The 14,425-nt window shown below is 57.0% G+C and overlaps 1 protein-coding gene across 1 annotated transcript; it reads left to right on the top strand.

Moving 5' to 3' along the window:
• Nucleotides 1–203: 203 nt before the first annotated feature.
• On the top strand, nt 204–3,613 carry LOC147575173 (beta-lactoglobulin-3-like). The gene is given in 6 exon segments (XM_086684732.1): nt 204–302; nt 686–825; nt 1,374–1,447; nt 2,429–2,539; nt 3,120–3,224; nt 3,452–3,613. Coding segments are annotated over 6 exon segments (543 nt in total). The 5' UTR covers nt 204–206; the 3' UTR covers nt 3,469–3,613.
• The last annotated feature ends 10,812 nt before the right edge of the window (nt 3,614–14,425 follow it).

Below are 14,425 nucleotides of genomic sequence, written 5' to 3'. Positions count from 1 at the left end.
GACCGTCCTGTTCCCGCTCGCTCCGCAGGAAGAAGGCCTCCCATTGTGCGGGTGGAGGAAGCCCCCTGAGGGCCTGGGGATGAGTCACGGGGGATTCGGGGAACCACATGGCTCGCAGGCCCCCGGACCCCCCCCCGTATAAGGGCCCGTGACCGCAGCCTGGCCTTCCTCAGTCCCGGGAGCTCAGCGCCACCCGAGCCGCAGCCATGAAGTGCCTCCTGCTCGCCCTGGGCCTGGCCCTCGTGTGTGGCCTCCAGGCCGCCACCGTCCCCCCGACCATGGACGGCCTAGACCTGCAGAAGGTCCGAGGACGGCTGGGGGAGGGGGCGGTGAGCTGCAGGGTGGGCGGGGGGCGGGGCCTCGGCCCTCTGAAGAGTGTGGGTGGAAGCCAGGACGCTGGGAGCCCCCTCCCCCCCTCAGGGCGGCTTTCCCTTGCTTGCCCAAGGTCCAGATGGTTCCATGGAACTCGCACAACCTGTCCTTTAAGGCCACCTGGGAACCTAAGATGTCATTTCAAGTGTGGGGGCTCCCAGAGGGGCGTCTGGTCGGTGGCAGGGGGGTCGCCCAGAGCTCACTGGCTGCCACCCCACTTAGACCAGGCCCCCGGCCGGGGCGGGAGGGAGAGCGTGCTGTGGGGCCGGGGCCGCCACCCCGCCCCCGATGGCAGCTCAGGCCCCCTCCCCAGGTGGCTGGGACGTGACACTCCATGGCCATGGCGGCCAGCGACATCTCCCTCCTGGACTCGGAGACCGCCCCTCTGAGAGTGTACGTCCAGGAGCTGAGACCCACGCCCCGGGACAACCTGGAGATCATTCTGCGCAAATGGTGGGTGACCGAGGCCCCCGGGCTGGGGGCCGGCGAGGGCCTGGGCCCAGGGTGGATGGGCGGGCGGGCAGGGTCTTGACGGGAGCTGGCTCCGTGGGGGTGGTTCCCGGTGGCCTCGGAGCCCCCGCCCAGGGCTCCGGGCCGACGGGCCGACCACACAGGGCGGCCGCAGGTCAGTGCTCAGAGAGGCCCGTGTGGAGGCTGGCCGGTCAGCTGGGGGCTGGGGCCCTGGGGGCCTGGGTCGTTCCTGCCACGAGCTCTGTCCGCCCTGGAGAGGTTGTGGGGGTACGGGAGAGAGCTGGGTCAGTGTGGGGGGCAGAGAGGAGGACACAAACCCCACAATTGTGTGCTGACTGCTGGGGCGAGGGCACTCCCGCCCCCGCTCCCTCTGGCTCCCTCCGCCCTCTCATGGGGTGGCCCTGTCCCACCGGGTCACCTGCCGAGTGCCGCCCAGGCCTCCCAGAGCCAGGCTTCTGCTCCCCACCCACAGCTCGGCTCTGTCACGGTAAGGTCTGTGCAGGCGGCCCGCAGACACGGCCTTCTTTCAGGGAGCACGGCAGGTGTGTGCAGAAGAAGGTCTGGGCAGAAAAAACCGAGCTCCCTGCTGAGTTCAAGATCGGCTGTAAGTGCCGGGCCCCCGGCCCACCCTGGACACCCCTGCTGGCGGCTCCCGGGCAGCACGGCGGGGTCCGTGCTCCGGCCCCAGGGTGCTGACAAGAGCGACACGGTCCTCAGTGCCAGCTCGCACTGCCCTTCCCGCCTTCAGGGCCGTGGGCAGGTCCCTGCTGGGCCTCTCTGACCCCCACGGCCATGAGACCCAGCTCGCTGTCTGTGGGCCGGGCCTGGGAGGCACCCGCACCCGGCTGTCCTCTGCACCGCCTCCCAGGCCGCCTGCGCCAGGACATCTCCTGCTTCCCACGGCTCAGGGCGCCCCATGACGCCCGGCCTGCCCCCTGGTTCCTGCACTCCTAGACCCCCGTTGGGTCATTCCCTCCCGTGCTCGCTCCCGCATTCCTCACCAGGTCCAGAATGAGAAGGCCCCGTGGGAGGGGCCGCTTCCTCCACGGCCGTCCCCAGCGGGCAGCCTGGGCTGCGTCCCACTTTGCCCCCCCTAGGCCAGCCCTCCAGCCTGGCTTCGTGCGACGGCTGCCGACCGGCCCCAGGGGCTCCAGCACAGAGCTGCGTGGGTGGGGGTGTGGCACCGAGCTGTGCAGCTGGCAGTCCCCACGGCCCCCGAGGGCCACCGTCACCTCCGGCCCATACTCACCCCCACTCCCCGTTTCCATGCATCCCACGGCTCCGCCCCTCTTCTCCGAGGTGCCCCGTTCATTCAAGATCAGTGTGGAGCCCCACTTCTTAACCTCTCTGGGTCCCAGGACACGGGGGTGGGGGCTCCGGGGTTGAGTGCTGAGTGAGCCCATCTGGCAGGAGGTACAGCATTTCTGGCGGGGGGTCCACAGTTAACAGCCAGGGCTTCGCAGCCCCCTGTGCCCTGTGGGGGTGCAGGAGAAGCCCCCCACCCCGGCCTTGCCATGGGGCCGCCCTGAGGAGACCCATGCTGTCCCTCCTGCTGGAGGGAAGACCCGGGACTCTCTCTCCCCAGATCTGGATGAGAACGAGCTCATCGTGCTGGACACCGACTACGAGAACTACCTGTTCTTCTGCCTGGAGAACACCGACGCCCCCGGGCAGAACCTCGTGTGCCAGTGCCTGAGTACGTCACTGAGCAGGCCCGGGGTCGCCCTGCATGGGGGGGGGGCGCTGAGGACCCCCGGTGGGGGCCAAGTCCCCTGACATTGCCTCGGGAATCGGGGATCCAGGATCCAGGCCGCGGGGCTGGGCTTAGTGCTCCTGCCTCGGCCAGAGGATGACTGCTAAGTAGAAGCTTTGCTTGGGGGTGATGTTCCACAAAAGCACCATTAAACCTGTCACGTTCTGAACGGAACGCAAGCCGGTAAGATCTGGTAGCAGGAGGCTGAGACGCGGCCGCTTTGCCTGAATGAAGCGCTTTGTGTGCGGTTAGAGACGCGTTCTTGGCCAGCACATCAGCCCTGCGGGCGAGCCCCAGCCGCCCGGGGACGTGGGTCCTGGCCTCGTGTCCCTGCAGGGCCCCCGGCGCCGTCCTGGGAGGGTGGGGCGGGGACCCTGGAGGACAGGGGGGCTGAGCCCCGGAGGCCACCCCGGGGGCTGACCTCAGGACGCCAGTGTGTGCTTTCTGCTCTGGCTCCCTGGACGGGGCTCCCCGAGGCCGTCAAAGCCCCGCGGCCCAGGGACTGACCCACCGCCCCCCACAGCCAGGACCCTGAAGGCCGACAACGAGGTCATGGAGAAATTCGACAGAGCCCTCCAGACTCTGCCCGTGCACGTCCGCCTCTTCTTTGACCCGACCCAGGTGGCAGGTGACCGCCTCCACACCCCGCGTCCCTGCTCTCACCCTGCGTGCGGCTCACCCGTCGGACAGCCATGAGCCCGGGGCGCGTCCGTCTCCCACGGTGGCCCCCATTCCCCGGGCCCCCGGGGGAGGGGGTGCAGAGCCCCTGGGGCGGGGTCCCCCTCCCACCCCTCTGGGCCCAGGGCTGCCCCGGCGACCTGTGACCTCTCCCCCCGGCTCTCTCTCCTCCTGCAGAGCAGTGCCGCGTCTAGGTAGGTGAGCTCCTGCCCGACCCGCCTCCTGGGGTAACGTAGCAGCCCTGCCCCCACGTCCTGGGCACGTGCACGGGTGGGGGGCGTCCCGGGGGACCCCCAGCTCCCCTCCGTCGGGCCCTGGCCCCTCTGCGGGAATGGCTGGAACCCGGCGTCTCTCCTGCTGACCGCGGGGGCCGGGCTGGCTGTGTGTCCACTCTCTCGAATGGCCTTTGTGGGATGTCATTCCTGTGTCCCGGTCGAGCCCCCACGCGGATGTCCCCATGGGCTCTTCTGGGCAAGGGCGTGGGGTGACCAGCACTCAGTCTGAGGTGGAGAGGCCGTCCCTCACCCCCAGGCTGGGAGGGGCCGGCGAGGGTCCGACAGGCTCCCCAGGAATCACAGGGGTGCCCTGGTCCGTTTCAGGGCCCAGAGAGGATGACACCCCTTCCAGCCCCGTCAGGGGGACTCAGGAGGGACCGGACCTGCCGGACCTGTTCGTCCAGCCCCTAGGCTCCTGGGGGGGCGCCCAGCCTGGGGTCTCCTGCTCTGAGCCCCTCCCCCTCCAGCAATAAAGAAATAAAGCAGGGAACAGTCTGCCTGGGTCTTTCTTGGCCTTGCGTGTCTGGGGATGAGTGGGGATGGTGGGGGGTGAGGCGCAGGCAGGGGCGGGGTTCGGGCTTCTGCACCTGAACAGCCCATCACATTTGGGGACCAGCACACATGATGGGGGGCTCTTTTCAACCTGAAGAAGGAGATAAGAGGGCACAGGGGCAGCCTGCCAGTTCATACTGCAGGGCAGCACCCAAACTCCACAAAGGATGAGAAATGAAAACTCGCTGGTCATGTCACCTAGTCAACATTGACAGAAAACCGTCAGTAAGTTACTTTCCGATCCAATTCCATGCTCTCTGCAAAATGCGGCCTGTGACCCTCCAGGTCGTCTTCCAGGAACTTGAGCACGATGGCTACCACTGGGAAGTCCCGGGGCTTCAAGCATCATGTGCCCGTGAGTGCGTGGCTCTGCCCTGGATGATACGACAGAGATTTCCCCCGGGTCGTGGTCTGGGCGAAGGCAGCAGAGGTGGAAAGAAACTTGTTTTCCACTGACTTTAACGTACAGAGCCACAGAAACAGAGATTTTCAAATAACAAAGTTTACATATAACAATATATACACATGTTTATATATGTGCCCAGTTATATATGTTATATATACATGACAATTTATGTATGATATTAAGTTTTCGTTTATTTATTATTATTATTTTTTAATGTTTATTTATTTTTGAGACAGAGAGAGACACAGTGTGAACAGGGGAGGGTCAGAGAGAGGGAGACACAGAATCCAAAGCAGGCTCCCGGCTCCGAAATGTCAGCACAGAGCCTGACGCGGAGCTCGAACCCACGGACCGCGAGATCACGAACTGAGCGAAAGTCGGGACGCTTAACCGACTGAGCCACCCAGGCGCCCCTTAAGTTTTTAAAATATAGATGGAACGGAACATTTCTAGAAAAAGATCGATTACCAATATTGGCTAAAAGGAAAACTTGAACAAAATTTGTAAAAAATGTTTAATTGAGGAACAGTTGACATAATGCTATTAGGTTCAGGGGTACACTGTCGTGATTCAGCAGCTGTACCCTACAGAATGCTCACCACCTGTCACGGCACAGGGTTGTTACAGGATTATGGGCTGTATTACCTGTACTTCCCACCCCGTGACTTATTTATTTTATAACCGGAAGTTGGCACAGCTCAACCCCCTTCGCCTCTTCTGCCCAACCCCCTCCCGCCTCCCCCTCTCTGGGAACCACCAGTTTGTTCTCTGTATTTATGACTTCGTGTTTTGCTTCGCGGTTTGTTTCTTCATTTGTTTTGTTTTTTAGATTCCACATATGAGTGAAATCAAATGGTGCTTGTCTTTCTCTGTCTTTCAGTTATCATAATACACTCTAGGTCCATCCACGTTGTCACGAGTGGCAAGATTTCACTCCTTTTATGGCTAGGTAATATTCCATTGCATACACACCCATCTTCTTTATCCGTTCGTCTATGGAGGACATTTGGGCGGCTGCCATATCTTGGCCATCGTAAATGGTGCTGCCGTGATCGTGGGGTACGTGTATCTTTTGGAATTAGTGTTTTCATTTTCTTCAGATAAGTACCCACAAGTGGAATTTCTGGGTTGCATGACATCTCTATGTTTAATTTTTACCAAGAAAACTTTAAAAGAACAATAACTATAGAAAATAAGAAACAGTTCCAGATCTTCTGAACCAGCACACTGCCATCAGATGGTTCCTGGATCACGCAGTCCTTCCAGGGTGTAGACATAGATGGGTGGGAAATTGCTGGATTCTCCTATAACAGAGCTGGGGGACGAGGGCACAAGAGAAGAAAGGAGAGGACAACCATCCCTTTTGCAACAAAGACAAATGTCTGAATAATTTATTAGCAGGCTGAATCCAACAATGAATTCAATACACCATGATTTAACCCAGACAGTGAAGGACATTTCCATATTAGGAAATATCAAAAACTCACTGGCTAAGAGATTAAGGGTGACATGTGCATATAAGCACTTTTAATTGATTTTTTTAAATATATTTCGGGACGCCTGGGGGGCTCAGTCGGTTGAGCGTCCGACTTCAGCTTAGGTCATGATCTCTCGGTTCGTGAGTTTGAGCCCCGCGTCGGGCTCTGTGCTGACAGCTCGGAGCCTGGAGCTGCTTCCGATTCTGTGTCTCCCTCTCTCTCTGCCCCTCACCTGCTCGTGCTTTCTCTCTTTGTCTCAAAAATAAATAAACATTAAAAAATATATATACATATTTCAAAAATATCATACCCTTTCATGAGGCAAAGTTCTCACATATCAAGAGAGTCATTCAACAGAAGCTGGTTTATGCTGCATTAACAAATGAACTGAAAATCTCAGTGGCTGAAAACATCAGATTTATTGATTGTTTACGTGCAATTCCCGTCACAGGTTAGCAGGGATACTGCACCTCAGGGCCACTCAAGGATCCAGGTGATCAAACAGCCACCCCCAGGAGGTTGCCGGTCACCACGCTACAGGGAAAACACAGACACCCACAGGGCCTCAAACCGTTGTTCAATGCTCCTCCCTGAAAGGCACACACATCCCACCCGGCACCCCCTCCCCCCCCTCCCCCACCCATTGGCCAGAAGTCACTCAACTAGGAAGCCAAAAATGCAACCCTTAACATCCCTAAACTGATCATTAGCAAAACAAAATGAAACAAAACAGACAAAACAAAAAAGAAGGAAGCAGCTGACATCATTCTTAATGGTGAGAGACTAACTGCTTCCCCCTAAGATTGACAGCAAAGTAAGGTCGGCCTCTGCCAGATTTCCTCTTCAACATCATGCTGAACGTCTTAGCACAGTAAGACAGTCATAAGAAAGGAAAAGCATAAACACTGGCAAGGAAACATCTAGCATGACTGACAAAGCGCGAAGGAGAGAAGATACAAATTTTAACTCAGGAATGAAAGAAGGGATATCATCACAGCCACTGCAGGAATCAAAGGGTAATAAGGCAATACTATGAATGCTTCTGTATACATACATTTGACAACTTAGATGCAATGGACCAGTTCCTTGAAAAATACAAACTACCCGGGAATGCAAGCTGGGGCAGCCGCTCTGGAAAACAGTCTGGAGGTTCCTCAAAAAACTAAAAATAGAACTACCCTACGACCCAGAAATTGCCCTACTAGGTATTTACCTAAGGGATACAGGTGTGCTGTTTCGAAGGGACACATGCACCCCCATGTTTATAGCCGCATTATCGACAATAGCCAAAGTATGGAAAGAGCCCAAATGTCCATCGATGGATGAATGGATAAAGAAGATGTGGTATATAGATACAATGGAGCATCACTTGGCAATCAAAAAGAATGAAATCTTGTCATTTGCAACTACATGGGAGGAACTAGAGGGTATGTGCTAAGCGAAATTAGAGAAAGACAAAAATCATATGACTTCACTCATATGAGGACTTTAAGAGACGAAACAGATGAATATAAGGGAAGGGAAGCAAAAATCATGTAAAAACGGGGAGGGGGACAAAACAAGAGACTCATAAATATGGAGAACAAACTGAGGGTTACAGGAGGGGTTGCGGGAGGGGGGATGGGCTAAATGGGTAAGAGGCACTAAGGAATCTACTCCTGAAATCACTGTTGCACTATATGCTAACTAATTTGGATGTAAATTTTAAAAAATAAAAAAATTAAAAAAAAAGAAAAATACAAACTACCACAACTCATCCAATATGAACTAGATAATTTGAATAGCCCTACACCTATTGAGAAAATTGAATTCCCAATTTTAAAATTCCACAAAGAGACATTTCCAGGTCCAGGTGATTTCACAGGAGAATGACACTAAATTTGTAAAGAATTAGTGTGAATGCTATAAAACCTCTTGCAGAAAATAAAAGAGGAAAGAACATTTTCCAGTTCATTTTATAAAGCTGATATTACTCTGATACCAAAAGCCCACAAAGATTTTTTTTAAAAGGAAAACTACAGCCTAATGTTTCTTATCAATAGAGATGCAATTCTTAACAAAATATTAACAAATGGAATTCAGCAAGGTAAAAAAAAGAATTATACACCATAACAAAGTGGGATTCATGCCAGGGATGCAGGGCTCCTTCAGCACTTGAAAACCAATCAGTGTAACCCTCTGTATTAGTAGGCTAACAAGGAAAAGGAAAAATTATATGATCACATCAATCAACGTAGAAAAAGCATCTGACAAAATTCGGCATTCCTTCACGATTTTTTAAAAAAACTCAGAAACGTAGGAATAGAGGGAGCTTCTTCAACTTGATCAAGGCATCTACATAAAACTTAGAAACGTGGTACTTACCGGGCAATGAAGAAGACTCTCATCAATGATGAATGGATGGTGAATACTCAGGAACGTGGCAAGGACACCTGCTCCCAACTCTCTTATTCATCAGAGCTCAGGAAGCTCTAGCCAGAGCAAGAAGCCAAGAAAAGGTAATAAAAGACATACAGATCTTAAAGGAAGAAATGAAAGTATCTCTATTTGCAGATGACACAATTATTTATGTAGAAAATCTTAAGGAATCAATGAAAACAAAAACAAAATCTCCTAGAATTAATGAGATCACCAACGTGGCAGGATACAAGATAAACATACAAAAATCAATTACATTTGTACATACTAGCAACGCATATATGGACACGGAAATAAAAAAACAGCACTATCTGTAGGCGCCTGGGTGGCTCAGTTGGTTGAGTGTCTGACTCTTGATTTCGCCTCAGGTCATGATCCCAGGGTCATGAGATGGAGTCCTGAGTCGGGCTCCACGCTAAGCATGGAGCTTGCTTAAGATTCTTTCTCCCCACCTCTGCCCTTCTACCCTGCTCATGGTCTGTCTGTCTGTCTCTCTCTCAAAAAAAATTATATATATATATATATATATATATAGAGAGAGAGAGAGAGAGAGAGCACACCATTTATAATCACTCCCAAAAAAGTGGAACACTTCAATGTAAATCTAATGAGACATATACAGAATCTGTATGGTGGAGACTATGCAATCTTGCTAAAGGAAACCAAGGAAGATCCAAATAAGCAGACTTACTGTGTTTATGAGTTGAAAGGCTCAACATAGCAGAGACGTCAGTTCTCCTCAAGTTGATATACGTTTTTTAGTACCATTCCTATCAAAATCCTAGGAGGGTGTTTTGTAGACATAGTTAAGATTATTCTAAGATACATATGGGAAGGCAAAGTACTAGAGTATCTAAAATAACTTAGAAAAAACAATAAAATGGAAACAGTCTGTCAAATTTTGAATCTTATGATACAACTCAAACAATCAAGACTGTGGTATTTGCAGAGGCACAGACCCACAGATCAGTAGAACAGAGCAAAGGACCCAGAAATAGATTCGCACAAATACACCCAACTGACCTTGCTGTCTGGAGAATTTTTAAAACTGCAGTTTTTAAAATCCGGAGTGGGGCATCCCTAAAACCATGCTAAACCCTTCCTAATTTGTGATCAAGCCCAGGCAAGGCTCCCAGCACACAGTGGCCTCTGCTTGTCTCATTCTCCACGGGTTTCCTCCTAGGAAGGAGCCTTTTTTTCCCTCCGAATCACAGCCCGGCTCTGCTCGACTAGCCAGGGGGGCACCTTGGAGATTCTGCTACTGCCCACTTTCTGCCTAATTGTCAGCTGCTCCCTTAGAAACCCTTCAGCTGAGCTGCCTGGTCGGGGGTTGGGTGGGGAGCTGTGACAACGGGACACCTGTTCCACTCCAGAAGGAGGTGGACATATTGGGGTTCAGAGCAAACAGTCGCGAAACCCTGTGCGACAAAAAGTCTCATGAAAGAATTCTTGAGACATCTTTGGTGATTTATTAAAGCACGGGGGCAGGTCCGTGGGCGGGAAGAGCTGTGAGAAGCGACTGCTTACCCACCGCCAAGTCGGGAGGGGGCTGGGGACAGCACAGGCCTCCAAGGGATTTGGGAGCAAGGTTTCCAGGGCCCTGAGAGGGCTCACTATTGTTGGGAAAAGGTCACGTATTACCGTTTAGCAAACCCTCAGTCATGAGACCTTTCAGATGCGTATCAGGGGACTTTACGCTTGGAGTCTGATTGCTACCTTATATCTTGGGGGGTAGAGGTGAAGGACGTGTCCGAAGGGATTTTTACGCGATAAAGGACACTTACAGGATCCCGGAGGTCGGGATGAGGTCAAGCTAAGATCGCCTTTTGCCCTTAGCGAAGTGTCATCATTGAGGCAGCTGGGCTCCCAGAGGGCGGTGACTCTGCCTGTCCCAGGGACTTGTCCAGGGGCTGGATGCAGTGAGGAAATTTAAGGTCTTCCACATCACAGAACACCAGTCCCCATGACCCACACTCCCATAGACAGCCCTGTTGTGGTCCTTTCCGTGGCCCGTCCCTATCTTTTAAAAAATCGAAGTCTGTTTCCCGCCTTAAGCGCCAAGCTCGGGAGCAGCTCAGGGCTGTGTCTTCCGGGGCCTCAGGGGGCATGTGGCTCCGGGACCTCACGGGTGGAGTCACCAGCCACACTGATGACGGATCGGCCTCCAGGGTTTCACGATCTGGTGTCGCCGCAGACGGATGCCTCGCCCTCTCTGTTACCCTAACGCAAGAAGGAAATCAGTGACTTACCAGAAGCATCGGCAGGACTGGAGCTGAAGCGCGCACAGAATGAATAGTTTCAAACCCAAGGGGAAAGTGTCAGCTCACTGCTAAGCAACACATCTCGTGGGTTTTCTCACTTTGAAATCGGAAAGATTGAACTCAAATGCAGAGATTTGCTCCCACAGAAGGAAAAGATACTGGTGGCTCCGTGGTGACGGGCGTTGATGTCCCCAGGATGGCCACTTGGTGGCACCCGAGTCCTCTTAGTGCATAAACACACCCTGGGCCGAGCTGTACAGAGACTGGCGGGACACTCTACCCGAGTGGCTCAAACGTCCTGCGGCACCTTAACTCAGGAAACTCTAGGCCACCCTCGAACCCTCCCGTAAGCAGCCACTTTGGACTATCACTCTCATTAGAGTCCTTCGGCGGCTCCCACAGCGCGGGCTTGATCTCCAGTCTGCCAGGATGCGTCAGCCACGCGTTTAAGCAACCAGGGCTTTCTGGGTTAGCCTCCGACATGGCCGTGACGGTCCCGGGGCCACCAAGGCCAGGCGTGCACGGTGACCATCGTGTGTGAGCACAGAATCACCCGCCCAGGTGCCTGCCGTCCTGTCCAGCACGGCCGTCCTGTCCCCGAGACCCACCCCAGGATGCACACCCTAGACCCCTCCCAGGGCAGAGGAAGGCCCAGAGGAGCTGTGGGCTGTCACCTGAGATCCCAGGGCCCACCCGGGGTTGCCCGCGGGGACACTCCTTTGGTGAAGGCACGAGTGAGCTCTCTGTGGTCAGGAGCTGGTGGTCTCGCTGTGTCTGTGGGTGATGGCGGGCCCCGGAAAGGCAGGGCCGGGCAGCACCTCCCCCGTCAGACACAGGTGGGCATCATGATGGTAAGAGCAGCAGCCTGTCCACGGGGTGGGGGGCTGACAGTCCTGCGGCTCCCAGGGCAAGAGAGGAGGTGGCCACAGGAAAGGGCAGCCTCGGGGCAGAGTCCGAGCAGGCCCGGAGCTCAGCGGACACTCCGGCCTTGACCTCTGATGTCAACGGCTTTATGATGGGGGGGGGGGGGATGGAGGGAGAGAGGGACGGAAAGGTCTGGTCTAGCCCCCCAAACACACGCCCCGGCGCCTCCCGGGCCTCTGTGCGCTGTCCTCACTGTCCCAGAGGAAAGGTCTTTTCGTTTCCAGCTTGCGTAAGTTTTTTCGCTTTTTCGGAAAGGACAGGACAGAGCCCGTTCCGGGAAAGTCCGCGACACCCCCCGCGAGCGGCTTCCACAATGATGCATCTGGACACCGCCGTTCCCGGCTCTCTCTGACCTCGGCCCTCCAGGCCGGCTGGCTGCCTCGCTTCTCGGAGGCTGGCCTCCCGCCTGGGCTCACCTCCCCCTCCCCTCCAGCCTGGCCTTGGGGAGAGCGGGCGACCCCCACAGCCTCACAGCCCAGGAACATCGCCAGAATGTCACCCCGCTTGTGTCCCTCCACCAGCCACCACCACACAGACAAAATCCACATTGTGCACGTGGTCCAGGGGCTCCTGTGACCTGGCCTCGGTGACCTCACGGAGCATCCGCACCTTCAGCAAACGTCCGCATTCCCACGCCGCTCGGACCTCTCCTCACTCAGTCGGCCATCCCCCGCCTGCCTCAGGGGTCTCACACATGCTGTTCCACCCACCGGAAACTGTTCCCTCCTCCCTTCACGCAGCCCCACCCCCAGCGCACAGCTTGGCGGCCCACCCTTTCCGACGGACGGGCAGCATGTGACCTGTCACTTGTGTGGCTCTGTGAGGAGCCCCCAGACGGGAACTAAGTTCCACAAGTCTGTCAACCTCACAGTCTCCATCTCCCTGTGCCCGCGGCTGCCTGGAGTGTGCCGGAGGCCCGCTCGGTGACAGGCTGTGGCCCGCAGCTGCGCCAGCCCCTTCATGGTCAGGGTTTCTGGGCCGTTCTCCTGTTTCTCCTTCCGATGGACACAATCGCTGTCCTTCAGGCCCTCGTCCGGCTCCAGAAGCTTCCCGCCTTTGGGGTCTGGGGCTCAGTGGTAAAGCCCGTCTTTGGCTCTGTCACGAGGTCAGACGCTCCGAGGTTGCTTCCGTCGGCCTGGCTCCGGGCTCCGCGCCCTGGGGTCCAGCTCAGCCTGGGACGTGCTCCCCGCAGGCCTCACACCCGCCCCCCGGCCGTCCGGACCACGGCGATCCCCCGGACCCCTGCGCCCGCTTCGGGGGGGGGGGGCGGGGGGCGCATTCCAGGACGATTTCTGGGAGCGGGACTCTGGCCCTCCCATGTGACTGGGAGGTCCTAACCCCCGAAACAACTCAATGCCACCTGGGGGTGGAGACCAGGCCCGGATCCAAGGATGGGACCCCAAGTTACGGAAGGAGTTCCCACCCACGTGCTGTATCTGACATCAAACCCCTGGAAAACTACAGCCGAAACATCACATCCCCTGCCCCACCAGCCGCCTGGCTCAGCCCGGCCGAGTCCCCAGAAAGCCCAGGGTTGACGGGTCCCCCGGCTTTCCTGCCGCTCCTGGGGCGTCCCCTCACAGCCCCGGGATGGGGGTGCCTGTCTGCGTGGCCTCTGCTCCCAGAGGGCGGATGGAAGGGGATCCCGCAGCCCCACCTGGGAAACCCCGGCCGACCGGTTCCCGCGCCGGCCGTGACCCACATAGGGCCTGACTCCAGCGGGCACAGCTCCCTGAAAGGCTGCTTTCTTCTTAGAAAAGCGGGGAGGGCATGAAAGAACCCCACACTGTGGACTAGACTGAAGGGGGTGGCCATCGGACAGCGTCCAGCCAGCCGGGTCGTGCAGCTCAGAGGGTCCCGGGAGAGGGGGGTGGGCGGCCTGGTCCGAGTGGCCATGGGGTTGGAGAGGGGGTGCTGGGTACGAGACATGCTCGTCATGAATAGGAACAAACGTCGCCCGGAACTGGTTTCTGGCAGGCGTGCTGATCGCTGTTCTCAGGGATTATGTGCCTTCCAGCTGTCACTCCCCACCACACCCCCTGGGACAGTGGGAGGTGAGGAGGGAGGACTGGGGGGTGGGAGCCCCCAGGGGGGAGCACAGGCTGGGAGGAGGGAGGACTGGGGGATGGAAGCCTCCAGGGGGAGCACAGGCCGGGAGGAGGGAGGACGGGGGGGTGGGAGCCCCCAGGGGGAGCACAGGCCGGGAGGAGGGAGGAATGGGAGGTGGGAGCCCCCAGTGGGAGCACAGGCCGGGAGGAGGGAGGACTGAGGGGTGGGAGCCCCCAGTGGGAGCACAGACCGGGAGGAGGGAGGAATGGGAGGTGGGAGCCCCCAGTGGGAGCACAGACCGGGAGGAGGGAGGAATGGGAGGTGGGAGCCCCCAGGGGGAGCACAGGCCAGGAGGAGGGAGGACTGGGGGGTGGGAGCCCCCAGGGGGAGCACAGGCCAGGAGGGGGGAGGAATGGGAGGTGGGAGCCCCCAGTGGGAGCACAGACCAGGAGGAGGGAGGAATGGGATGTGGGAGCCCCCAGTGGGAGCACAGGCCGGGAGGAGGGAGGACTGTGGGGGTGGGAGCCCCCAGTGGGAGCACAGGCCGGGGGGAGGGAGGACTGAGGGGTGGGAGCCCCCAGGGGGAGCACAGGCCGGGAGGAGGAAGGACTGGGGGGTGGGAGCCCCAGGGGGAGCACAGGCCGGGAGGAGGGAGGACTGGGGGTGGGGGCCCCCAGGGGGAGCACAGGCCGGGAGGAGGGAGGACTGGGAGGTGGGAGCCCCCAGGGGAGCACAGGCCGGGAGGAGGGAGCCGAGTTGGGGTGAGCTGACGCCTCCAGGAAGCCAGC

Source organism: Puma concolor, chromosome D4, assembly GCF_028749965.1.
Source record: "Puma concolor isolate L17-30 chromosome D4, mPumCon1.1.hap2, whole genome shotgun sequence".
Taxonomy (NCBI): Eukaryota; Metazoa; Chordata; class Mammalia; order Carnivora; family Felidae; genus Puma; species Puma concolor.
This window is presented reverse-complemented; position numbering and strand designations above follow the sequence as displayed.